This window comes from Panthera uncia (genome assembly GCF_023721935.1).
Source record: "Panthera uncia isolate 11264 chromosome B3 unlocalized genomic scaffold, Puncia_PCG_1.0 HiC_scaffold_1, whole genome shotgun sequence".
Taxonomy (NCBI): Eukaryota; Metazoa; Chordata; class Mammalia; order Carnivora; family Felidae; genus Panthera; species Panthera uncia.
In genome coordinates, this window is record NW_026057582.1 from 89,650,238 (window position 1) to 89,677,594 (window position 27,357).

General features: G+C 37.4%; 3 protein-coding genes across 4 annotated transcripts in view; 1 reads left to right on the forward strand and 2 right to left on the reverse strand.

Annotated features, from left to right (window-relative positions):
* Window positions 1-27,357, reverse strand: part of FBN1 (fibrillin 1) — a 711,751-nt gene that overhangs the window by 181,664 nt on the left and 502,730 nt on the right. The window lies entirely within an intron of this gene.
* SLC24A5 (solute carrier family 24 member 5) lies at window positions 396-26,496 on the forward strand. Its single transcript, XM_049613597.1, has 8 exons — window positions 396-516; window positions 1,219-1,398; window positions 18,393-18,673; window positions 19,009-19,109; window positions 20,894-21,177; window positions 23,241-23,447; window positions 25,346-25,447; window positions 26,174-26,496. The coding sequence occupies exons 1-8, from the start codon at window positions 396-398 to the stop codon at window positions 26,494-26,496; spliced, it is 1,599 nt and encodes a 532-aa protein (XP_049469554.1).
* MYEF2 (myelin expression factor 2) overlaps window positions 20,652-27,357 on the reverse strand; it is a 37,432-nt gene continuing 30,726 nt past the window's right edge. For both annotated transcript variants that reach the window (XM_049613596.1, XM_049613595.1), the window contains one exon: window positions 20,652-27,235. In XM_049613596.1, the coding sequence (XP_049469553.1) occupies window positions 27,072-27,235 (164 nt within the window). In that variant the 3' untranslated portion in view covers window positions 20,652-27,071. The remainder of the gene's footprint in view (window positions 27,236-27,357) is intronic.

The window sequence follows — 27,357 nt, forward strand, 5'->3', positions numbered from 1 at the left end:
CTGGCAACTTCTAGAAGTAAGGGAGACGGAAGCAGTTGCAAACCCAGACCTTTCCAAATCTAGAGAAAAGTCAAAAACACAGCCACTATGAAGACCAGTAAATAAAACCGTGCTTTAGAGAGCATGCTGCCCGGATCTGCCCTCAGGGACTACAGCTGTACGCAAGAATTGTCTGTTCCCCACCACCCCCCACCTCCTCCAGCCTCTCTGGAGCTTGGGGCTTCTGATCAGAGAAGCTTGTCTGGTTCCTTTCACACCCCACCCCCTTGCACAGGCCTTGCTGAGATGTGTTCTCAGCAGGGCAGCGAACAGGAAGGAGACTCCTCACATGATCCAGCTTAGTCCTCCCTTTCCCCCTTCCCAAAGCGGCACACTGCAGTGAGAGCACAGCAGAAATGCAGACCGAAGGGGGCCAACGGTGGGCAAGAAGGGCTCTGCTCCTCGGCGTCCTCTGGGCCACCGCACACTTGCCTTCTTCAGGTGCACCCTTGCCCCGTCGTCTCCCGAGGGCCACAGGTAGGTGGACACTGGGGTCAGCTGCCCCTGCTGCTGTTGTCACATATGGATGAAAGGGACAAAGAGAGGAAAATTCTCACTTTACTCACTTCGGCTTATGCTTCCTCCTCTGACTTTTAGCACTTAGAAGAATATCAAACACTTTTGATGCCTCCAATAAGTTTCAAAGATAGCTCAGAGATAATTCACAGACAGCATAAAACAGGCGGGTCTCTAGTTTTTTATTGTTAGAGACTTCATCATGAAAAAAAAATCTTCTTTCGTCTTAGAAATTCTCTGCAACAGTGGAGGATTCTTCACAGGTCTGTGGACAACTTTGGGCTCTGAGATGGGAAAATGAAATTGTACAGATATTAGAAATCATCAGAGACGTAATGTCTCTTTGAGGAGGAAGAGGGGTTCAAAATTCCCTTCTAGAAAGAAAGCAGACAAGGAAGAGTGATTTCATAATTTTTCTTCTTGTAGTTCTTTTGCTATCATCAGTTATTTCATTAAAGCACCTCTTTCGGGTCCCAAAGGTTATTTTTTTTTTAAACTTCTACAGCTGCATCATATTCAAAAGTGTTTTATACATTTTCACCAGGGTTCTTGAAATTCCACTGTTACCCCACACTTAAGAGTTTTGTTGAGAAATCTCTCCTTGTGGGCTTGGAACCAGTGACACCAACATATTTCAAACTTTCTCCCTCTTTTTCTTACCAGGAAATAGCACTCAATGCATTGTGCCTCCATCCCTGGAATTTCCTGAAGGGTTTTTCACAAAACAGGAGCGCAAAGATGGAGGCATTGTAATCTACTTCCTAATTATCCTGTACATGTTCATGGCCGTGTCTATTGTCTGTGATGAGTACTTCCTACCCTCCCTGGAAATCATCAGCGAATGTAAGTGGCTGGAAATCTCCCCCATCATCTTCCAAATTAATTGTGCCACAAATACGTGGCTGTCTTTAATTTTTTTTAATGTTTATTTATTTTTGAGAGAGAGAGACAGAGAGAGACAGAGTGTGTGTAGGGGAGGGACAGAAGGAGAGGGAGACACAGAATCAGAAGCAGGCTCCAGGCTCTGAGCTGTCAGCACAGAGCCTGATGCTGGGCTCCAACTCAGGAACTGTGAAATCATGACCTGAGCTGAAATCAGACGCTTAACCAACTGAGCCACCCACGCACCCCACGTGGCTGTCTTTAAAACAGCTCAGCAACAGTTCTGTCCATCTCAGCTGGTTGCAGAGATGGCCTTCTGTGTTGTGGGGCCCCTACCTTCTGGAACTGGCCTGCATGTGGTTTTTCTTGGTGGTTCACGTGCAGCAGAGCATCTTTAAATGAGTACCCAGCAATTTTTATTACACTGACTATCTCCAGAAACTCTTTGTCTGCTGTACTACCTGGCTGGCAGTTCGTTCTAAACTGTTCCAAGTTTCCACATATATGCACTTGGTGTGTACCCCTAATACAAGAGACTCCTAATGCTTGCCATTTTATGCTTTCAAAAACTTTTTTTTTCTGTTTTACTCTAAAATTGTAATTGTTTTTAAAGGTAGATGGTAAACAAATGACATTAAGGACTATCTTCCTCCCCACTTCCTTTTTCAGCCTTCTGCCAGTAAGGAAAGTAACTGATGTTTATGAACAAATAAATAAGTAAGTCCTGCGTCCTATGTAAAGTGACCTCAGGCATCAGATAATTGTAAATTCAGTTATTAAAAGTTAAGCTCACTTATAGGTTTCTGAAAATAAGATCTGCCAGGCTAAGCCCCTCTGTTCCATCCCCTCGGCCAGGTACATTGTCCACAATTCTGAGCATATCCCTTTCATCAGTATACCAGTCCCTAAAATCAGGATATCAGTGATGATTCAGGCCATATAAGCAAAAGGACAGCAGAAGTTTCCAGTCTGTCTCTTGCCTGGTTAGTTTCATTGGTTGAATGTGCTCATTTCAGAGAAGGTTAAAGTTAAGGGTTTGGTTTCCTATTGCATTCACAGGATTGCACAGAAACTGCATTCTCTCCCCTCATCTCACATGCACATACATGCACACACACACACACACACACACACACACACACACACACACAGATTGCTGGTATTTCTTCCCAGAGAGAGAGAGCTAGAATATTAACTCTCTTTTTTCCCATGGCCCCTGCTCCCCAACCCCACTGAAATGCTAGTCCTTCTCTCTCTTGTTCACTGTACCATAGCAGTACCCTTAAGACCTAAAACAGGACCTGGAAAGAGCAGAGGCTCTCAACACATATTTGTTTAAAGAAAAAAATTTATAGAACAGGTAAGCATGTTTGTTATTATTATTATTTAACTTAAGTAGGTATAAATATATACATTTTTATATTGACATTCCATTTTACATTGACATCAATATTTTTCTATAATAGAGATTAAATTACTTTCACATCATATTTTTACTCAGATTGATGAAATGTAAGAAAAATAGAAGAAAAAAGTAAAATCACCTACATTTTCATCACCCAGAGACCCCCACAGTTACCATTTGGTGTATTTTCTTTTGACCTTTTAGATCTTGCTATATATACAGTTTGAAGTACACTCAAAGGTACACACTTTTTCCTCATATATTTTATTCTACACATTTCCCCATATTATTAAATACTCTTCAAAGACGTGATTTTTAATGGTAGCATGATTTTCCAAATGATTTAAGATCCTAACACTGGGTTTTATACATAGTAGGTACCCAGTAAAAATTTATCATAATTTTAAAAATTATTGATCTCATTGAACATTTGTGTTTTTTTAATTTTTTTATCCTAAGCAATGTTGTGCCCATACATGTACAAGATCTTTGCAAACCTCTCTGATTGTTTATTGATAAAGACGCAGAGCTATGCATATTTTAAGCTTTATTTTATACATTAGCAAAAGCACTTCACAAAGGGTGTGCCAACTTATACCTCCAGAATGTGGGATAACTTCCATTCCAGAAAACCATGAATAATATCATTTAAAATATCTGTTAATTGCTTTAAAATGGAATGTCATTTTGTAAAATTTGTATTGATCCAATTATTTGTGAAGTTGTAAACATTTCATGCTTACTGCAATTTGTGGTTTTGCTTTTGTGCTTTTTTGCCCATGTTCTGACAGGAGGGTATTTGTCTTTTTCTTACTGATTTCCAAGACATTATTTTAATATAAGGATATTAACCCTTTTTCTAATATCATTTCTATATCACATGCTTTTTCATAGTTTGTTGTTTGTTTTTGTAATTTGTTTATCACATTGAAGTGTACATATTTTTAAGTAAATTTATAAATATTTTCCTTTATGATTCTCCTTTTGGTTTTACACTTAGAAAGAAATTTTTATCTCCAGGTCAGAGAAATTATCATAATTTCTGTTACGTGTAGTTTCTTTTTTTTTTTTTTTTTTTACATTTCTTTCTTTCTTTCACTAAGAATTTGTTTTGCTATAGAATTCAGTGCTACTTTTTCAGAAAGTTAATCAATTTTTATATACTAAATTCTTATATATATGTATGGGCCTCTGCTTCCAAACTCTTAACTGTTGTGATAATCGATTTGTTCATCCTTGTGCCAGTAGTGAACCTTTAATTAGACGACGTACATAGATTATGTTAATTATATTAACACTAAGAAATTTTAAATTCAAGGTACTCTGTCCCACCTTGAAAATTTCTCTTCCTGGAAAATAGAAAAGTCAAAAATTTTTTTTCTTTTTGTTTTCACATTTCCTTTTTTTTTAAATATATGAAATTTATTGTCAAATTGGTTTCCATACAACACCCAGTGCTCATCCCAACAGGTGCCTTCCTCAATATCCATCACCCACCCTCCCCTCCCTCCCACCCCCCATCAGCCCTCAGTTTGTTCTCAGTTTTTAAGAGTTTCTTATGCTTTGGCTCTCTCCCACTCTAACCTCTTTTTTTTTTCCTCCCCCCCCCCCCCCCCCCCATGGGATCCTGTTAAGTTTCTCAGGATCCACATAAGATCTTTTTTTTTTGTTTTTTGTTTTTTGTTTTTTGTTTTCACATTTCCAAACAATACCTTGACTAAAAGAATAAATTCATCAAGAATTTTGTTTATAAGAAATTGTCTTGGGAGTGGTAAATAAATAAATAACTTTTCTAGCCTTGCAGAAGGAACTGCATTAAAATTTAGATTGCTACTTCAAAATAATCTTCATTAAGTGACTTCATAGAATATTTATAATAATGACTTCCACTAGGCCACTTGTGGAATTACTTTGAAACATCATCAGCAGACAAGTGAATCGCTCTTTGCTGTGAAATATAATACAGTAGCTATTATGAATGTGTAAATTGGTATTCAGTCCAGAATTGGGTTCACAATTCCAATGTGTGGCAGGGGAGGGGGGGTGCAGTTCCCCCAACAGCAAGCAATTCTGACACTATCTACCCAAAGATAGTATCAGATCCCAGACTGCCCTCCCCATCCCCAACTGACCTCAGATGCCATTTGCAAGCCCAGATTATTATGCTTCTGACTAACTGGTTACAGATTGGGAGTTCCAACAACCCTCTTCTTGGGTTTCAGATAACAGTCATAAGGCTGGGCTGTTACCTATACTTCTGACCAACTGGCTGTATAAATCAAAGGTTCCCATGACCTCCTTCTTGGGTTCAATTAATTTGGTAGAGTGGCTCACAGAACTCAGGGAAACATTTTACTTCCTAGATTACTAGTTTATTACAAAAGGATATAACTCAGGAACGGCCAGAGGGAAGAGAGAAACATGAAGCAAGGTATGAGGTATGCCCTCTCCAGACATGCCACTCTCCCAGCTCTCCAAATTCCAGCTTTTTGTTTTTTAACAGAGGCTTCATCACATAGGCATTACTGATTACATCATGACCATTGGCAATTGATTCAGCTTCCAGCCCTCCCTCCTTTCTCTGGAGACCTGTGGGTGAGACTGAAAGTTCCCACCTTCTAATCACATGGTTTGTTCCCTTGGCAACCAGCAGCCCTCTACAGTTGGGGCCCAAAATGTACCTCATTAAAATGACAAAAGACAACTTTATCAAGCTCTACAGGTAGGAATTTCCTGCTTTGGGGAGCAGGAACTTTTCGGAGCAGGCTTTTGAGGCAGGAACTATGGACGAAAACCAAATATCTATTTTTTTTATAAATCACAACATTGCAGCAGCCCACCTCCTGGTCTTCAAACACGTACCCCTGGTAGCAAAACAATCATAGAAGTTAAAAGATACTGGCACATTACTAGACTCTCACTCAGTTCATTAGTAACTAACTACCTAGTCCACAGTGCTGAGCTACATTGCATGCAGGCAGCAATACTAGCAATAGCCCGCCTTCAGTCCGTTCCTGATCACGCAGTCCAAGGTCATACGGGTGCACAACTAGTGAGTGATTTTTACCACAAACAATATGGCTGAATTGACTGTTAATCTCAATTTGGCAGATGGGGCAACGGTGCATCTTATCCCACCAGACCCTTAAGGATTGTGACACAAAGGTTGAAGACAACCATTCCTTAGCAATCCTCCCTGCTTCCAGCCCTTGTGGCTGCAGCCCCGGTCCTTTGACCGCTACATCTAGCAAGGGCACAAAACAACAAACTTGAGGTGATGTGAGGAAGAAAGAATACCAATACCTTCCCCCTCCCACTCTTCCCCAGATCCACCAGAAAACAGAAAGCTATTTAGTGGGGGACACTCCTTCAGGACGCCTCATGTTCAGGGTGAGCACACACTGGTGAAGGCTTATAGGCCAACCCTTAGCGCCCTTATCTTCCCCCATTTTCGATAACCAATATTTCAATTGCCCACTCCAATTCTCTATCAAACTTCTCTCTCTGCCTATTGCTAGATATCAAGGACCGTAAAATGTGTTCCTTGGTCTGGAGAAATGGTCAGCAATCCAAATCAGTGCAATATCTTTAGCTCCTATTCTTGTATAGTATTTTGAGCATTTGCATCTAATCCTAGAGAAGCAAAGCCCATTGCAGAGGCAGTGAATACTGTCAGGACCCACTTTTAGGCCCCAAAGACTACCAGCATCAATATTTCTTGCCAGCTATGGTCAGGACCTTCCTACTAGGGAATCTGACACATAGCCCTCTGTAGTCTCTGTCTCTCTTGTTGGCAGATAGAACAGTTCTTATTGGCATTTTTGTGCTTCTGGGGATACAAGAAGAATGTGTCTAGATTCAGCCCATCTTTGCATTGCTCCAGATCCTCGTGTCCACTCATTCCATGAACCCAGGTAGCCATCTCAAAGGAGCACACAGGGATATCTACTTACCTATTTCAATTGCCTTCCAAAATGGGAGTTCGTCTTATAAGCTGCTACTTTCATGCACCTTTCACATTTTCAGAGTGATTTCCACAGGGTTATACCTTATATGGGTATACCTTTAGCACCCACATTTCTATTGCCTTTCTAATCTGACCATGTGGCCACCCAGATACCAAGTTCCTTTCATCCTTTCTCTTCCCAAACCAAATGCTTCTGTGAGCCAGGGCCATTCCAGCAAATCCCCCTTTACTGAGACCAAACTAGATAGGTGCTGAACCCAGAAAGGTTATTTTGGGTTTTATGGAGGCTACATTACACAGGCATGATCAAATAAATCATTGACCAATTTATTCAACCTCCAGTCCCTCTCCCCTTCCTAGAGGTCAGGGGTGGGACTGAAAGTTCTAACCCTCTAATTACAGGGTTTGTTCTTAGGTAGGGTCCAAAAGTCGCTTTGTTAACATAACAAAAGATGCCTTCATCACTCTCAATTCTTAGGAAATTCCAAGGGTTTTGGGAGCATGAGTCAGTAACTGTGGCTGAAGACCAAATATATAAGAGAAATATATTTTGGTCGTCTGAATGACCAAATACGTATTTCTTATAAATCACAATATCACATGTGTGATTGATGGATACCCATGCTGCTGCTAAATCTTCTTCAGCTGCTGAGAACTGACCCTGGTCTTGAGTGCTGAAAATACTGGCAACAAAATGAGATAGAAATAGTGCTGGCCTGATTCATTTTTTAAGTGCCTATAAATTAATTCTGTCATTTCTCTTTTCAAGGTCTAGCATAGTCCATCCAAATTAGGACATCAGCAATAAAAAACAATTTCCCTGGGATTTGTTTACATCCACAGAAACTAGCCTCAGAAAAGTCTGCAAACACTTTACATTTCCCCATAGTTCTTTTGAAGAGCATTGCGTTATAATAATTCCACCCATTTTGTCAACTAATAAGGATTAATGTAATCCTGAAAACAGTTTACTGAAGCATTCCACAATGTGCTGGAGTGTTGTTATTTATTTATATATTTAGTTATTAGCTATTTGTCAAAAAACAATTATAGAAGACCAAGCATGGCTCTAAATTAAATAGAGATGGTTTCATTTGGTCTTCACAGAAACCCCACAAAGTCAGTTCTATGAGTTTGGTTTTGCTGATGAGAAGCTGAGATGATACATAATTACCTAAGACCAGCCAACAAAGCCTTCCCTCTCCAATGCTGACATCCAACAATGTTCTCAACTGCTCTGATATAAATTGACACATCCTTCTTTGAGGTTAGCAGACATAATATGGTTGTTTCAGAATTGTTCTATTTGAACATTCTTTTTTTTTTAAGTTGATTTATTCATTTTGAGAGTGAGAGTGCACATGTGCAAGTGGGGGAGGGGCAGAGAGGAAGGAGAAAGAGAATCCCAAGCACACTTTCCCAGCACTGAGCCCAACGCAGGACCTGAGCCAAAAATCAAGAGTCAGTTGCTTAACTGACTGAGCCACCCAAGGAACCCGTGAACAGTATTAAAGGGTGTTTTCATCCCAACAGCACTGGAGTTTTGACAAAAAGAACCAACAACAGCATCAAATACTCATTGTAACTATGGAGGAAGTATACTACAAAATAAAGAGAATCCACTGAATTGCTTAAAAAAATCAGTTTAGACTTTCAGCCACTTTTTGGAGGTTGTAAATTAATGTTATAAACACTTGCCAAATACAATAATTAGACTCTGAGGCCTAAGCCTTTGGTTGTCTAGGATGTCCATGAGATCTTAGTCTGGTACTGTGAAACCAAATCATCACATAGGTTGCAATGACTTTCTGTAGGGTGCATGTTATAAGTCCCAACCTAGAACATGACAGGAGAATTGACAGGACCCTGGCCCACCCCAGCCCCATCACCTCATTACCCACTCCTCAAGCCACCAGTAGTAGTTCGTTTGGTCAATGGAAGGGTCCTCAGATGAAGATAGAATAGGCTCAGGACTCTCCATTCAGAGGATGAGCAGGACATGGTAGAGGCCAGAGCCTCTTGCTGATAACCCACCCTGGACCCTTTTTCTGTCTGTAGCTATCTATGTTGATCTGGCAATTTCCTCTAGAGTCACCACCACAGGAGGCTTCTTCCAGCAAGGTTCTTTTCTTTCTCCTTGCTCTACTTATGATCACAGAAGCCACACAAACTCTCCTCCCCACCCCATCCTCAACACATACCTCTTGTTAGACAACCCGAGACATTTTGCTGGCATCTTTACTCTGTAGCACCAATATGGGGAAATGCTGTTCCTGTGTCTTCTTCCTCGAATCCCATTTTCTTTTATATCCACTGAGGTTCTATCGGAAAAGAGGCTAATGATGATTCATTGAACATAGAGGAATGAAGTGAAATTAATCCACATCATAGAGGGAATAAAAATCACACTCTAGTGTCCAGAGCATTTTACCTTCAGAGATAAGACCCAGTTTCTGAATTGGAAAATAGAATTGAGGATTCAGGGGAAGGGGTTATAAACGATGTCATCAGAGGTGGAATATTATCTGAGATCAAGGGAGCTAGAGGTAATGGGGTAAAGAATAATCTTAAGGGAGCTCCCTTATCCCCACCAGTTGTGCTACCCTAGACCCGGAGTTGGGTGGATACACTGAGGTGTGTGTGAGACAGAGACAGAGACAGAGACAGAAACAGACAGGTTCCAAATGAGGACAAGGAAGAAAGGGGGGGGTGGTCTTTGTGGTCTCTGTTCATTCATGTAAGCCTGACTTATGAAACTGTCTAAAATTCCCATGCTTGGTTTGTAAAGCTAGTCACATCTGGTACTGTTTGCTTGGGGTTTCTTCTTTCTTCCAAAAGCTCTATGGTATACTTGTTGGATGATCTATCACAATACTGCATGATCTCATGGTTCATGAGTCTGAGCCCTACATCGGGCTCTGTGCTGACAGCTCAGAGCCTGGAGCCTGTTTCAGATTCTTTGTCTCCTTCTCTCTCTCTCTCTCTCTCTCTCTCTCTCTCTCTCTGCCCCTCCCTGGCTCTCACTGTTTCTCTCTCGAAAACAAATAAACATTAAAAAAAAAGAACAGACTACAGAGATTATAATTCTTTACTCAGGAAAAATGAAAGTGCAGAAGGTGAGTGATCAAAGTCAATATGGATATGTTTGGGGCAAATATCAAATCTAGAGTGCATCTGCTAGACCTTGAAAACCAAGTTTAAGGCAAATAAAAGCAAGAGAAAGTACATTTATGAAACCCATTCTTTTATCTAATCTAATAATCCATGTAACAACTTTAAATGATACTTCAAATATCTCTGGAATATTCTGTCTAGGGTTCCTTTTATTTCCTTTACATTAAAATCCATATGATTTTATTCTATCTTTAGTGACCTTTTCTTTTTTAAAAAGTGATATCTTTAAAGTATATTTAATATTTAACTTAAATATAAATATTATATAAATTAAAAATATAATAGAAACCATATTAAATTATAGCCCAGATAAGACTATTAGATCTCATCTCTATAAGCAGTTTGGTTTTAGAAACACAAACATTAAGCATAAAGCCAAAATAAATCCTTTTTATGTATACTTTTGATATGTAGTAGGGGTCTCTTAGAGTTGTTTAGCCACTGTTTACAGTAGCTTTCAGTAGTTCTTTACAGTAGTTCTCAAGCTAACTTCGTAGAAAACTGAGGACCCCCTACAATTGGTCACTTGATATAGACCAAAGTCCACAATGAGCTGGCTAAGACACTTGTCTTTTTATTTATTTATTTTTTAAAGTTTATTTATTATTGAGAGACAGAGAGACACAGAGCATGAGTGGGGGGAGGGGCAGAGAGAGAAGGAGACACAGAATCCGAAGCAGGCTCCAGGCTCTGAGCTGTCAGCGCAGAGCCCGACGTGGGGCTTGAACTCATGAACCGTTAGATCATGACCTGAGCTGAAGCCAGATGCTTAACCGACTGAGCCACCCAGGTGTCGCCGACACTTGTCTTTTTAAATGTTACACTAATATACTACTCAGTTAGGAATTCTAATTCCTCCACCATGCTGACCCTTTGAGGTATAACATCTTTTTTTTTTTTAATGTTCCTTTATTTCTGACAGAGAGAGAGAGAGAGATACAGAGAGAGAGAGCATGTGCTAGTTGGGGAGGGGAAGAAAGGGAGGGAGACACAGAATCTGAAGCAGGCTCCAGGCTCTGAGCTGCCAGCACAGACCCTGACATAATTTAAATGTCTATTTATTTATTTTGAGAGAGAGAATGTGAGCAGAGGAGGGACAGAGATAGACACAGAATCCAAAGCTGATTCCAGGCTCGGAGCTATCAGCACAGAGCCTGACATGGGGCTCAAACCCACGAACCATGAGATTATGACCTGAGCTGAAGTCGGGTGCTCAGCCAACTGAGCCAGCCAGGCGCCCTGAGGTATAACATGTCTTAAGTGAAAATGATCTTAATAAGGTGTTGGGGAAACATACTTAAATAAAATATCTAATTTGTTATCAAAAGGTTTTTTTTTATTCACTTTGCTTTGAACCATGTTTGCCCATGTTCAACTGCAACGTTATGTCTCAGAAATAGACAATAAGAGAGAAATGTGAGTTTTAATTACAGGTGGAATTGGTTCTAAATGGATAAAAGTGAAAGGCAGTTGAATAATTCCGTGGGTATGGCATTTGGATAGCCAACAGTTTCAGGGGATTGTTTGATTCTTAATCCTCATGAAATTTACAGAGGCCAAGCCTTCCCAAAGAACAAAGAATCTAAGAACCGTGCTTTCTCCCTGCCACAAGGGCATTCATCCTCCTCTTAAGAGCATATTCATCTTCTTTGTGTTTCTTTTCTCTGATCTAAGTTGTGGTCCCCTTGGATTGCATCTAAATCTACCCAAGGTATATGGATCTGAATAACTGCCAAGTTGTCTGGGTATTACCAAGATGCTATTGCATATACAGGCAACAATAATAATAGTAATAGTAATAATAACAATAATAATAAAGCCATGCATTAATCTTTTTGCTTTACCTACATGGATAGCTGAAAGAGTAGCTTTTGAAAGTAAAAAAGATCTAGGTGTCTATCCCGTCTCTGCAATTACTATCTATGTGACCTTGGGCAAGTTATGGAGCCAAAACTGAGGTAATTGTGAGGTTTGGAGATAAAGTGTCTTATACATGCATTATATGATAAGCTTAGGCCAGGTGGAAAATCGCTATAATGTTATAGGCATTAGATTGGAGGTTGGAGGGAGTCCTCATAAGTGGAATTAGGTCTTTAAAAGCATTACACAGGGTTTCAGAATTTATTCCCTCATAGCTCAGACAAAATATGAGGTGGTAACTATAAAGAAATCAAAATGTTTTTATTTATTGCTAAAAACATCACAGAATATATATATGTTGTACATTGGGAAGCTAGGCATTTATCCCTATGATGTTAAAGCTGTACTCAAAAAAAATCTAAAAATATATTTGAAATTAATGTTAGAACAGTTTTGCAAATCATAAAGCACCTTGGTTTGCTGTCACACTTCATTCTGGACCGAAATTAAAACTACTCAGGATGACTACCATCCCAGTCACTGGAGGTGTGTCTGAATGACCTTTGATTGGTCATTCTAATCCATTCCCAAAGCATGAAAATTTGCTGCCACTGGAAAGTTTCTAAAATTGTATTAGAGGATGCCAAATTACATATAGCTTATGCTTATAACTATTAAAATGTGCATTGTGAAAAGGGCTGGAGATACATTAAAATGATATCAGTGGTTAAAACACAATGGTAAACATATAAGTGATTCTTCCCCTTCTATATTCCCACACTATCTCCTAAATTTTCAGTAATGTAGGAGGTTTTTCTATTATAAATTTATTTAACAATAAAAAGTGGCATAGAGTCTAAAAGCATAGAATCCATATCCTACATTTTGATAAAAATTGACAAAATTAGAAGACGCCTCAAAGAGTACATAGTCCAACACTCCATTTTACAGATGGCAAAATGTAAGGCTTGTCTGAATAACGTGTCTAAAATCCCATATTAAGTACAGGCAGGGCCAGAATACAGGTTTCCATTTTAGTTTAAAACTCTTCCCACTATATTATCTTTCCAGAAGAGAGTTTTAAAAAGCTGTCATAAGCTTTTCAACATAGCATCAGAGAAGAGAACATGTGTAAGAAAAAGTCTGATGAATTTTGGTTTAAGTTGTGGTCCCCATAGACCACAGGTCATTATCATAAAGTTGCACTTTATATAAACAATGTAATGATATCTAAACCTATAAAGAAAACTCACCTTGAACAGTTCTCCTATATCCTGAAGGAAATGTGATTATTCCTTTAGAGTAATAAAGAGGAAAAAAGTAATAGCTCTGGGGGGAAAAAAACCAGAACAATTTATCTTTAATAATAAACTATCGCAGAGAGAAATGCTACCCAAAGGTCAGCGAAGACAAAGTCAGTCTATTCTAAAGTTCAAAGGTATAAACCATTTTACAAAATATGCTTAGAACCTTAAGATATGATTTGTTAAAATATCTTTGAAGTTTTATATATCCATCGTTACAGAACCTTTCCTTTCATAACTCAATTAGAGCCCAGTGAATAGCAACACGCTTTTTTGTTACTGCCTTTTGATAGTGAAAGTGTTCAAAAGGGTCACTCATTTTCCTTCCTTGTGGCAAACAGCTCAACAGATCACCTTTTCCCTACTGAGACTGAATTTTTCTAATGAAGCATTCTTAAACTAGCATTAAGCAAAGATTGGTCATTTACTCTTGAGCTGCACCAAGTTTGGACATTTAGTTCAAAATTAAGCATTTTTTTTCTTTTGCAACTTCATCCACATATTATCAGGCCCTGATTTAATTAGAGAATTCATGCTAATATCCAATATCACTAAATTTATACATTCTCTGGAACATGCTGGAAAACTTCCAAAATATCCCTGACTCCCAGTAACTATTATTTGCCCTAGGAAAGAATAGAATGGGGTAGTTATATGCCCATGCCATGAGGCAGGAAAGAAAATAACTGAGTCGCCCAACATGTTATAATTGGCCTGCCTTAGTGCCATTTTTACATTAGGTTTCTGTGGTGAAATAGAAATAGCATTGGATTTAGAAACAACAGACTTGGAGTTTATGCCCTAACTTCTCACATATAAGATCCTTACTATCCATGTAACTGAGTTACTTAACCTCCTGGGCCTGTTTCCTCATCTGTAAAATGGAAATACCACCACTCATATCAGAGGATAACTGAGATTATTAAATTATGTATATGAAAGTGAATTGTATACTATGAATGTAAGATATCATTTACTTCATTCCTGAAATGAACAAAGTTAAGCACAGAGCAATATGTGTTATCATCTTCTATTTTAAAATTTTATGGCCAATTGGTCTTACACAGAGTCAGCTAGATAGATGATAGATAGATAGACTCTAACCAGCAAAGGAAACGTTATGAACTGTGTTGCACAAAATATTACTTCTCTGCCTTCATTCATCACTGCAACCTGTTCATCAAGCAACATGACCAAAGGCAAATAGTGAGGAATCATTCCAAATATCCTAAGAGGACTTTTCACAACAGAGGCTTAACAGGTGGCAAAATAGCTCAGACTAGATAGAGCTGGTTGGGCCTCTTGAGACCAAATAACCTCATGACTGGGGCTGGCATCACTGGCAAGAAGGAGGTGGATGACTTTCCACGCACTTCCCATATCTTTCAAAATAAAAGCCAAAATCCTTGCTAGGATTCACAAGTCTTATATGATCTAGCCACCTATTACCTTTTACCTTATCTAACCTTTTACCTAATGTTAACTATAATCTGAGCTTTCAGCGCATCATAATCTTTTTTGCTGGTAGAGGGTCTTGCCTCAAGGTTGATGGCTGCTGACTGATCGGGGTGGTGGTTGTTGAAGGTTGGGGTGATGTGGCAATTTCTTAAAATAAGACAAAAATGAACTTTGCCACATCGATTGACTCTTCTTTTCATGACTAATTTCTCTATAGGATGCAGTGTTGTTTGATAGCCTTTTACTAACACTAGAACTTCTTTAAAGATTGGAGTCTATCTTCTCAAACCCTGTCATTGCTTTATCAGCGAAGTTTGTGAGATATTCTAATTCCTCTGCTGTCATTTCAACAGTCTTCACAGCATCGTCACCGTCTCTAGAAACCACTTTCTTTGCTCATCCGTAAGAAGCAACTCCCCACCCACTCAAATTTTATCATGAGATGGCAGCCATTCGGTCACATCTTCAGGCTCCACTTCAAATTCCAGTTCTCTTGCTATTTCTACCACATCTACAGTTACTTCCTCCACTAAAGTCTTGAAACCCTCAAAATCATTCATGGGAGTTGGAATCAAATACTTTCAAACTCCTCTTCTGTTGATATTTTGATGGTTTTCCCATGAATCGTGAATGTTCTTAATGGGATCTAGAATGGTGATCCATGGGCTGCAGAATGAATGTTGTGTTAGCATAAAAACAGCATTAATCTTATCGTACATCTCTTAATAGAGCTCTTGGGTGACCAGGTGCATTGTCAATGAGCAGTCATATTTTGAAAGGAATCTTCTTTTTGAGCAGCAGGTCTGAACAGTGGTCTTAAGACATTTAATAAACCATGTTGTACATAAATATACTGTCATCTATGCTTTATTGTTCCATTTATCGAGCACAGGCAGAACAGAGTTAGCATAATTCTTAAGGGCCTTGGATTTTCAGAATGGCCAATGAGCATTGACTTCAAGTTAAAATCACCAGCTGCATGAGCTCCTAACAAAAGCCTGTCCTTTGAAGGCTTGAAGCAAGACATTGACTCGTCTTCTCTAGCTATGAAAGTCCTAGATGGCACCTTTTTCCCGATAGAATACTGTTTTGTCTACATCGAAAATCTATTGTTTCGCCATCTTCATTAATGATCTTAGCTAGCTCTTCTGGATAACTTGCTTCAGCTTCTGTATCAGCACTTGCTGCTTCCCCTTGCACTTTTATGTCATGGAGGTGACTTCTTTCCTTAAATCACACGAACCAATCTCTGCTAGCTTCAAACTTCTTCTGCAGCTTCCTCACTCACCCCTCTCAGCCTTCATTGACTTAAAGAGAGACCTTCTTCTGGATTAGGCTTTGGTTGGAAGGAATGTTGTAGCTGGTTGGATCTTCTATTCAGATCACTAAAATCTCCTCTGTATCAGCTATAAGGATGTTTTTGCTTTCTTACCTTCTGTGTGTTTACTGGAATAGCACTTGTAATTTCCTTCAAGAACTTTTCCTTTGCATTCACAATTTGGCTACTGTTTGATACAAGAGGCCTACCTAGCTTTTGGCCAATCTCTGCTTAAAACATGTCTTCCTCACTAAGCTGAATTATTTCCAGCTTTTGATTTAAAGTGAAAGATTTGCAACTCTTCTTTTCTCTTGAACATTTAGAGGCCACTGTAGGGTTGGTTATTCATTGGCCTAATTTCAGTATTGTGTCTCAGGGAATAGGGAGGCCTAGGAGAGGGAAAGAAAAAGGAGAACAGCCAGGCGGGGGAGTAGTCAGAACACATACAGTATTTATCAGTTAAGTTTGCTGTCTTATCTGAGTGCAGTTCATGGCAACCCCAACAGTTTCAAGAGTAACATCCAAGATCACAGATCAGCGTAACAAAATATACTAAGGGAAAAGTTTGAAATATTGAGAAAATTATCAGAATGTGATATAGACACATGACATTAGCAAATGATGTTGGAAAAAAGGCACAGATACACTTGACACAGGGTTGCCACAAACCTTCAATGTGTAGAAAACACGTTATCTGTGGAGCACAGTAAAGTGAAGTCTGCCTCTACATATGTGCCTAGCTCTCTCACTTGAAAACTTTTAATTTACCTTCTCCGCAAAGGCCTTTCTGGCTACCCAATCTAAAATTACAATCCTTTCTTCATGACATTCTATATGCTCCCCACTCCCTGCTTTTGCTTCCTGCTATTTCTAACATAACACATATTTTGCTTATCTTGTCTGTTTCTTTTCCCTAGAATTAAAGTTCCACGGGAACAGAAACATTGGTCTTTTTTTCTGCCACATTCCGAGCACTTAAAAAAGCATCTGACATAGTAGGTACTCAGTAAGTACAACAATAGCCAGGTGTTCTATCAATGGCTGCTTAACAAATCACCCCAAAACCAGTGGCTTAAAAAAACTATCATGGTATTACCTCTCACAGATGCGAGGGTTTCCTGGGCTCAGCTGTTAGTTCCAGCTTGACATATCTCATGCAGTTATAGTCAGAAGAGAAGGCTGGAATTATCTGAAAGCTGCCTCTCTTTCACGTCTGGTGCCTGGGATGGGGAGATTCGAAATTTGGGGGCTGAACTAGTAGGGGTTCCTCAGGCACCTCTTATTTCTGTATGGGCTCTTCATGAGGTATCTCCAGTACAGGAGTTTCACGGTGGCTGGGGTTTTGTGTGGTGGTTCAGGGCTCTAAGGCAAAGGTCCCTAGAGAGAACCATGAAGAAGTTTTGTCACCTTTTATGTCCCAGCCTCAGAAATATTATGGCTCTACCATATTGTTAGTCAAAGTGGTCACATCACAGGGGGAAACATAAACTCCACTTTTGGGGGGGGGGTGAGAGGCAGGGAATGGAAAGGTTCTGGAAAATCACCAGGACACAAATACTGGAGCCATTTTTGTAAAATACAATCTGCCACACCAAGAATAAAAAAGCATGCTACTTCCATAGGCTACTTCATAATGTACCAGTAAAACCTAGTTGGGGATTTCTGATGCAACCTTGTCTAAGCCTTCCCAAAACAAGGTAGTCTTTTCAACATGACTTTCTCTTCTCCTTCCCATAGTAGATCCCTTAGTTCTAAAATTGAAAGAGCCAAAAACTTCCTAAGACCCTTCATCTCATCACTGAAGACAGTGGCTGTGCTTTTAAGTCTCGGGGATATACACAAACGATTTGAATACTAGTATTTTCTTGGGCTTAGTACTCTAAAATTTTAATGGTTGTAGGTTTTAAATCAATAGACTGTAATTATACAAAAGTAATTCTTATTTGGTTTTTAGTGAACTAATTTCCTCTCATTTGTATTGACACAGTTGAAATTGCGAATTTGTGAATAATCCTAATTCAGCTTCACTTACAGATCTTAAAAACTACCAATTCGTTTTTTCTCCTCTTTCAAATTGGATTAGGACTCCTGAGATACCTCAGTTTCATCAACTTGTACAGGAGCACTGTTGACAGTACTATTTTAAAGAAGTCTGGCTGTTGCCATACACCTACAGCCACCCAGCTAGAAAGTTCTTTCTGGGTCCCACAAAACCCTGCATCTTGGCATTTAGAACACGGAGTTGCAGTATAGCTCCCATGGTCTCTGGCCTTCTCTCCCCTTCTAAGGAAGCATTAAGTAATGGATTCATAGAGAGAGCAAGACTGGGTTCCTCTAATTTTTTAACCTGCATGCTTTATTTTTCCAGTTTAAGTCACGGTTAGTGCTTTTCTGTGAAGCTATAGATTTGAATGTTTAGTTATAGAGACATTCCCTTTGTCACTTTCACATAATTTCATTTGTCTGCAGCCCTTGGACTGTCTCAGGATGTTGCAGGTGCAACTTTTATGGCAGCCGGTAGTTCAGCTCCTGAGCTGGTTACTGCTTTCCTGGGTAAATATTGCTCCTTATATTTTTTGCTTACTCTATGTGATTTTATCTTCTTCAAGTCTGGTAGCACTAATGTAGCAATTACCTTGCTTATAGGTGTATTTATCACAAAAGGAGACATTGGCATTAGCACCATTCTTGGATCTGCAATGTATAACCTCTTTGGCATCTGTGCAGCTTGTGGCTTACTATCTAATGTGGTATGTAAAACAACTTTACTCCACAAACTTATTGTCTTGACACATTACAAAAATGGTTTATGGTCCAGAACAAACAAGGCACTAGTAATGTGTTCAATCAAATTTATTAATCAGTAGAAAAACATGTATTTCATTTAAAGTTAACCCACAAATAGCTCTTGGTCAAATTTATGAAAACCAGAGTAGGTTCTGAAACACCATTTTTCTTAAAATTCCTTCTCTAAGCAAAATGCAAAAGGTTACAATATTTAGCTACAAACATATAGTTTTAGTATTGTGCTAAGCATGTACTTGAAGTTACACTGTAACGGAAACAGTAAATTATCATTTTACAGGCCTCAACGCTATCATGTTGGCCCTTATTCAGAGACTGTGCAGCATATGCAATTAGTGTAGCTGCAGTTCTTGGCATAATATTCGACAACCAAGTTTACTGGTAAGCTTGAAATGATCATTACTCTTATGGAAAACACAATTACAGAGAGGGTTTTTATGAAATTCCAATGGTTTAGCAACATGTCTTTTTCGGAAATGTTATTTCAGTCACTTCTCAATTACCTACCACTTTGGTACCATTTTCCCACATGCCTCTGAGCTAACTTCCTCATCACAGGTGCTGGTTGGGTTTTCCCTTTGAAAGTTCTTCAGTCATGTGAGTCTCCTTGTCTCACTAATCACTGGACATTACCACCCTTCCTTCACCCCTCAGCCTGTTCAGTTTCCCCTTTTGTTGTCAATTAAAGCCCCAGCAGTTGGGTCATTTCTTCTACTGGGTGGTTTACCTTGCCTAGGTTAGAAGTGGTCATAGTCACAAGACAGGAGAGAAATGACGGAGGAAGTAAATTTTAAAATCTTTCAATTCTTCCAACTCTCTCTCTGATGTTCATTTAGCAACAACTATAGCCTTCTTCCTCTAAGAATCAACAATATATAGGTATTAGCAATTGTTTGCTTTGTTACCTCCCAGTGTCTTGCTGTTGCAAGAAAATGAAAAAGAGGGTGACTCAGTGGACAGCTAATAACTTTTTCAACTAAGAAGAACCAGGTATCTATTATGGGTTTATCTGCTATGAGTCACAAGGGATGGAGAGGAATGTAAAATGCACAGCCATATAGACTGTGCACTGCATAATGCTACAGGATACCAGAAAAATAGAAAACAATGTAAATGGTACCTTTCTGGAGTATTACAACTGGAGTTTTACAACTTTCTGGAGTATTACAACTTAGCAACCCTGCATAAGACTTGCAGACAAGAAACTTAAAATCTTGCAGGGAGCAGAATTTCTAAATGAATCATCCTGAAATCTAGTCTGTCTCCCAAAGAAAGCCTATTGCCTATAGTAGGGATCCTTCTGGAACTCAGCAGTTATCTTTAAAGTGACAATGACTGTCCTAATGATTGTCTCTAAAGGGACAATGACAATAACTGTAAGAGTATCCAAACCTATGCTCCCTCCATTAGGGAAAACAAGAATTCTGTGCTTTCAGTGTAGCAGAGCTTCACTGGCTATAAAATAAAAGGTAAATGAAAGGTTCAAATGTAGTGGTATTACCTAATCACAACTCTTTAGGAGACCAGACTATGGGACAACAGTTCTTAGTGCCTATGATGTAATTTCATTTTTTAAATATCCTTATTGTCTTGTGACTACAAGCCAAATTTAGTTATATCAAAAAAAAAAACCAAAAATGAAAAAAACCCCTGTAAACTGGAAAGTCCCAAAGCCTTATATATTCTGAATAGTTTACACAAAATTCTTACACCAGATTTGAATAGATACAGTTGAAATGAACTAACAGATAAACCATATTCCTTTAAAATACTGTATATTTTGAGGAATGCATGCTGTCAATGAACTGAGATGGAGAATTCCCATCACTATTCACTAGTTTAACTTTTATTTTGAAAGTCTACAATTTTTATTTTCAAAGCTTTTATGCCTATAATTTGTAAAGTATAAATGAAGACAATGAATTTAGAATCCTTGGTTTTATTTGAAATATAGAAATGAATGCCAAGCTTTTATGCATAAATTTATAATAATGCTGTAGCCAAGTCTGGACACAACTATAAAACCAAAATATACCTAGAAATATTATTTGCTTGTTTTATTGCTGTGTTGGAAAATTATTAAGCAGATACTGCCCCCAAACTAGTAGCTCTACAAAACCTTTGTTTTTTTTATTTTAAAATACACAAATTTCTCTAATTTATAGGTATGAAGGAACTTTACTGCTTTTGATATATGGATTATATGTTTTGGTGCTGTGTTTTGACATTAAAGTTAACCAATATATTATAAAGAAATTCAGCCCTTGCTGCACTTGTCTTGCCGAAACTACGGAGAGGAGAAGTGAGCAAGAACAACTGATGGGATGGGAAGACGAGGGTCAGCCACTCATCCGCCGGCAATCAAGAACTGACAGTGGGATTTTTCATGACGATTCTGGCTACTCTCAGCTTCCTTTAAGTTTACATGGTCTTAGTCAGGTTTCTGAAGGTAATAAGCACATCATGCCCACTATTAAATCTACTCTCTAGAAAAACTTGAGTCTCATTTTGATTCCGCAATTACTATATACTTTTTATGTAAAAGACACTGTGGATATTCAGACATGATGAAGAGGTGGTCCCTATCCTTAAGAATCTTCCAGTACTATAGAGAAAAAAGAAAATAGCTAGAAGATGAAGGTTGAAGTACTATAAAGAGGAGAAAATAAAGTACAACTGTAGTTCCTAAATGGGGCAGACTGTATAAAATTTGTATAAAAGCTAGGAAAGATAACCACAGAGAAGGCAGCATTTAAACTGAGCCTTGTGGAACAGATCAGATTTTAACTGATGGCCTGATTTATTACCAATAATTAACAGTTACAGAAGTCTGTTATGTAAATAACATAGAAGTAAAAGTAAAGTATATTCGATAAACTGATGGCCAATGAATTAATATGAGCAAAAGGCCTGGTCAAGGACTTGCATACCTGGAGCACAGAATGTATACGTTAAAGAAGCAGATTAAAGGTTGATAGTAAAGAATAGGAGAGCCTTATATGCTAGTATGTAAATCTGCAGGTTTCTGAGCAGGGCAATTAGAGGATAAAAGAAATGGAGGTCTGTAAGAAGCCACTAAAACAGCTGGTGTGTTTGGTAGGTGCCTGGACAGAGCAAAGGAGTAGGAATAAAAGAGACAATGCAGAGGAAGCATCACCAAGGTGGGACAACTGAAAGACTGTACAGGTCAGAAAAGGGAGCAGAGGAAATTCTGAGATTTCGTTCATGACTGACTGAGAAAAGGGGAACACCACTTACAAAAACGTGGAATTTAGGAAAAAGTGCTGGTGTGCGAAAAACTAGTTTTAAATATGTCATCTGAAGCAGTTGCAGAACATGTGGATAAATGCATTTAGTAGAAGTTCATCTAGGGCCAGAAACAGAAATTTATGCATTAGTTTTTTACAAAGTGGTTGTATGAAACAGATTCTAAATTTACCTAAGTACATTAGGAAGCTATTCTAATTTACTACCTAAAAAAATTACAACATGACATTTCCCCTTCTTCTAAAAATTAGTTTCTAGACTTTCAGGTGCAAGTGGCATATTGCTAAGTTAAATTTTTTAATAAGAAATTCAAAAGAACCAAAAGAATATTTTCATTACACTAAAATTATATCTAATATTATTTAATGGTCCATTGGCTGAAGCTTTGAAAATTTTTCCATGAGTTATTTTACTGGCATTAGTTGTAATTTGATCCAATACATGGCTACATTATAATGGTACATTACAATATAGTACATTATTTTGTAAATGCCATGCAAATTTTAAATAATTTTAAAGTGAACTCTTATTTTTATCCAATATATTGTCTTCCACTAACTTAACAAAACAAATTAAATAAAAGAACATACTCAAGTTTTATAAGTTATATTGTAGATTCCATACTAGTTCCTATTTTCTTAAAGGCTCTTCCTAAGAATTATAGTGAATTCCAAATTTAACAAATAAATGTTAAGAAAGAAAACTTGAAGCCCCCCAAAAATCACAATGATATTTAGAATGGAATATTCAACTTAATAAAAATATTATGCTATAATTGTTTTATACATCTTAAGTATGCATTATCTGATACACAGGGCAGGCTAGAGACATCATCAATACTGGAGGACAGAGACAACTATATTAGCTATAATAGGTAGAAGGCAAGTTAGTCCCATAAGCAAAAAAAGTTACTAAAAACCATTCATATTGTAGAAAACCAAGAGAAGTCCAACTGACACTTAATAAACATTATGTCGAATACATTTACTGAATGATCCAAGATATTTTGATGGATTTTAGGTCCCAAATCAAGAAATGCTGAGTATCGCATTTTATACTGTCTGCCCTAAAGTCTCAATTAGTTCCTTTTTGCCAGCAATATCAGTAATGAGGTATTCAAATGTTTTAAATAGCCTCTTAGAAACTGATACAGCTAATTTATTTCAATATAGCTTTCTAAATGGACATTTCCAACTTAATTGGCCATTTGAGAAAACTCAAAATCATTTATTTTTTCCTCAACAGATCCACCAAGTGTTTTCAACATGCCTGAAGCAGACTTACAAAGAATTTTTTGGGTACTATCCCTTCCTATCATTACCTTACTTTTTCTAACCACACCAGATTGTAGAAGAAAGTTTTGGAAAAATTACTTTATGATAACCTTTTTCGTGTCGGCACTATGGATATCTGCATTTACATATATCCTGGTTTGGATGGTCACAATAACTGGTATGTATCTTTAGTACAAGAGCACAATTTAAAAAAGAAAATAATCAGTTTCACAGAAGAACTGCTTATATTCACTAAAAGTCTAGCTAAGGAGGAATTTCTCTTTCCACAAAGACTAAAGATAACTGCTATTTACAAAAAGATTAAATATTAATATACCAGCAAGATCATTCAGGGGTTTGTAAGTTGTGTATTATATACCAACTATATTCTCAAATATTATACAGCCTAGAGTTACAAGTCAAGGGATCTTCTTATAAATGAAATCAAGTACACAGGATGTCCTCCTATTATGCTAATAATTAAATCACATTGTATGGGGTCTACAATATGCTCTATCCATTGAATTCTATTCCACAATGAAAAATATAGCAAAGGGACAATATTTTGAGAAAACAGTACATGCTCACTGTTTAACTGGATTACATTTCACTTTGCTTTTGGATAGGGCAATACAAACCAACTATGAAATGGGTGAAAAGTACATAAAATAAAATTTAAGTTTAGGTTTCTACTACCTTCATGATTGAAATTTAAATATTACCGCTGGCCATAATCAGCTCTAGTTTCACAGAACTCCAAAAGAAAAACACTGAATATAAACATAGGAAAAAAAAAATCAAGAATTTCTCCCAGAAAGGTTAACCCAAATGAACATATCAGAGGTGAGCAAACTATGGTCTGTGTGCCCAAACCGTCAGGACTCCTGTTTTTGCTCATTAAGTTTTACTGAACATAATCACACCCAATCATTTATATATTATCTGTGGATATTCTCACACTGAAATGGCAGAGGTGAATATTTGCAACAGAAACCATATAGCCTGCATTGCCTAAAATAATTACTACATGGCCCTTTACAAAAAAAGCTTGCCGATCTCTGACTTTCCCCAAATTAATGTATGACTTAGAATAGCATGCTAGCAAAAAGCAGAGTATTTCTTTTCTTTTAATGACAAGGATGAAAAAGTCCAATTAGCTTGCATATTAAATCTCTCCAAATTTTCTCAGCCAGAATATACTTAACAATAGGAAATCAGGAAAAGAGCAAAATCAAGTAACAGATCATAGAACAGCCCCCAAGATGATAAATATTAGTGTTATTTATGTACATATGAACTCTGGCAAACCAGTAACAAAAATTAACAACCAACTATAATTCCAATATCAATATATAAAGCATGCAATAAACAGCTACTTAAAGTACTTTTAATTGACATTTTAAGAAAAAGACTTTAAGGTAAGTATTCAATTGCAACATTAAAAGAGCAGTTACATGTTTTTTTTTATTTAACTTCCCTCTGATTCTGTTTCTGAACACATTTCTGGAAAATGCTGGACTGACATCAAACTTAACAGAAGGATTAATAAATCGGGAACATGATGTTAGGAAGATTCAGGTAGAACCCGATTTTTGTTTTCCTTTGTTTAAGGTATATCACCAAAGTAGGACCTAAAAAATGTGTACCATGTTAACACATTTATAGGTTAAAAATAGCTATAAACAACTTGTTTAATTCTGACTTTAAGAAAATGCTTTGCAAAACAGAAAATAACCAATCTTATCATTAGCATATATTAAACAACAGCCTTGATCAGTTAATAGTGAACATCCAAACCTTTGGTAGGCATTATCAGGCAGAGGAATTATTCCTTAGTAGAATTTTGTCTATTAAATATCTTTAGATATCTATCATTAAAAATCTGTACTACCTGTATTACCCAATTTGCCAATCTTATTCAAATATTTTTCTAGCTAAAATCTAAGTACATATTGGTTGTGAAATCTAAATGTGCCTATTTTCTTTTTGTTCAGGAAGGAAATATCTGAAATAACTGCAGAGAATGGTTATTGAATCTATAAGATTTATAACTTGTAGTATCTATGTTTATTATAGGGGAAACATTAGAAATTCCAGACACAGTAATGGGCCTTACTTTATTAGCAGCAGGAACAAGCCTGCCAGACACGATTGCCAGTGTGTTGGTTGCAAGAAAAGGTAAGAGCTAGGTCCCTCGTGCTGCAATGCCCATTCTTCAAGCCTGGCTGAAATACACTGAGCAAAAGTACCTTTAAAAATATTTATTTCCTCAGGGCGCCCAGGTGGCTGTCGGTTAATCGTCCGACTTCAGCTCAGGTCATGATCTCATGATTCGTGAGTTGGAGCCTTGCATCAGGCTCTGTGCTGACAGCTCGGAGCCTGGAGCCTGCTTCAGATTCTGTCTCCCTCTTTCTCTCTGCCCCTCCCCTCGCTCAGTCTGTCTCTCAAAAATGAATAAACATTAAAAAAAAAATTTCCTCAGCATACTTTGAAGAAAAAAAAAAGAGTGACTCAAGAGGAAGGGTTTACTATTTAATTGCAGATTAACTTCACTAAATCTAACCCCCAAATAATACTTATCTGAAATGTGCATTAAATCATAATTAACCATATTAAATGAGAATGAAAAGCAACAAGTAATCTACAGACCTTATTGAAAAATGGTTTAATAAATAAAGATAATTATTATTAAATAAATGTTAAGACTTTAAATACTAACCCCCCCAAAATTAAAAAATACAAATTCAGTAAGACTTTTGTTCTAATAACAATTTTCCAAAACCAACAAACAAAAAAAAAATTTCCAGTGTTTTTTTATGAAGCTTATTAATAAAAATACAGCATTGGTGTGCACATTTTAACAACATGCTTTTTTTTTTTTTTTTTTTTTTTTTTTTTTTGCAGGCAAAGGAGATATGGCTATGTCTAACATCGTGGGATCCAATGTGTTTGATATGCTGTGCCTAGGTGTTCCATGGTTTATTAAAACTGCATTTATAAATGCATCAGCTCCTATAGAAGTGAACAGCAGAGGACTAACTTACATAACCATCTCTCTCAACATTTCTATTATTTTCCTTTTTTCAGCAGTTCACTTCAATGGCTGGAAACTAGACAGAAAGCTGGGAGTAGTCTGCCTATTATTATACTTGGGGATTACCACATTATCGGTTCTATATGAACTTGGAATCATCGGAAATAATAAAATAAGGGGCTGTGGAGGTTGATATTAATAGGGTTATGTGGAAAACGTGGATGATGGGAGAAGGAAGAGCAGGAAAACTCCATTTCTTCATTTAAGTCAAATAAAAAATATCCTGAACTTTAGAATCTAAAACTTACTTACAGTAATTCTTCATCACCAAGAAAAGTAATTTAAAACCAACCCAAAATCACATCCTAATTTGTCTGAGCCCTTTCTTTTCAAGGACAATTACATATATAAAACGGAAGTTTTGAAAAAACCATCTGTTTTACCTTACAGTAAGTTGATAAAAGTTGAGGAAACTTGGACAAATCCCACTATGTAGTACTGAAAGTAACAACAAGAAAAATGGCTTATTTCATTAAAAACAGTATAACCATTCATTTAAACTGAATGACCAACTTGCTGTCTTTAAAAACCCAAACTTGAGATTAACAAAAACCACAGTATATTTAACACTATACTGTTAAAAGCTGGTGGGAGTTTTAAAAGTTCATTTTTACAGCTTTTGTAAGCATACAGTATTACTAAAAAAAATGACTTTTTCTAGGAGATTCAGCAAAACAGATGTAAGAATGTTCCAACCGTGGTTTAAAATTACGCATTACGATCCAAGCGAACATCGATTTCTCTGCCACTGATTTTTATGCCATTCATTATTCTGCATGCTTTTTCAGCTGATTCTGGGGAGTCAAATCTGACTGTTCCACAGCCTTTTGACTTTCCATTCTCCATTTTTATTTCTGCAAACATTACATGACCTGTGAAAGAAAAATTATAAAATTACTAGTCAGTTTAAGTGGATTTCATCTCACTACACAGGTCTGATATTCCTTATAGCCAATGAAATGATAAATAGCTGGCTAAAAATATTAATGATTTA

Excerpts from the sequence above, each read along its gene's own strand:
- SLC24A5 (XM_049613597.1), top strand. The coding sequence starts at position 396 with ATGCAGACCGAAGGGGGCCAACGGTGGGCAAGAAGGGCTCTGCTCCTC. Across the intron at positions 19,110-20,893 it reads TTCGACAACCAAGTTTACTG|GTATGAAGGAACTTTACTGC; the intron begins GTAAGCTTGAAA and ends TCTAATTTATAG. Across the intron at positions 25,448-26,173 it reads TGTGTTGGTTGCAAGAAAAG|GCAAAGGAGATATGGCTATG; the intron begins GTAAGAGCTAGG and ends TTTTTTTTGCAG.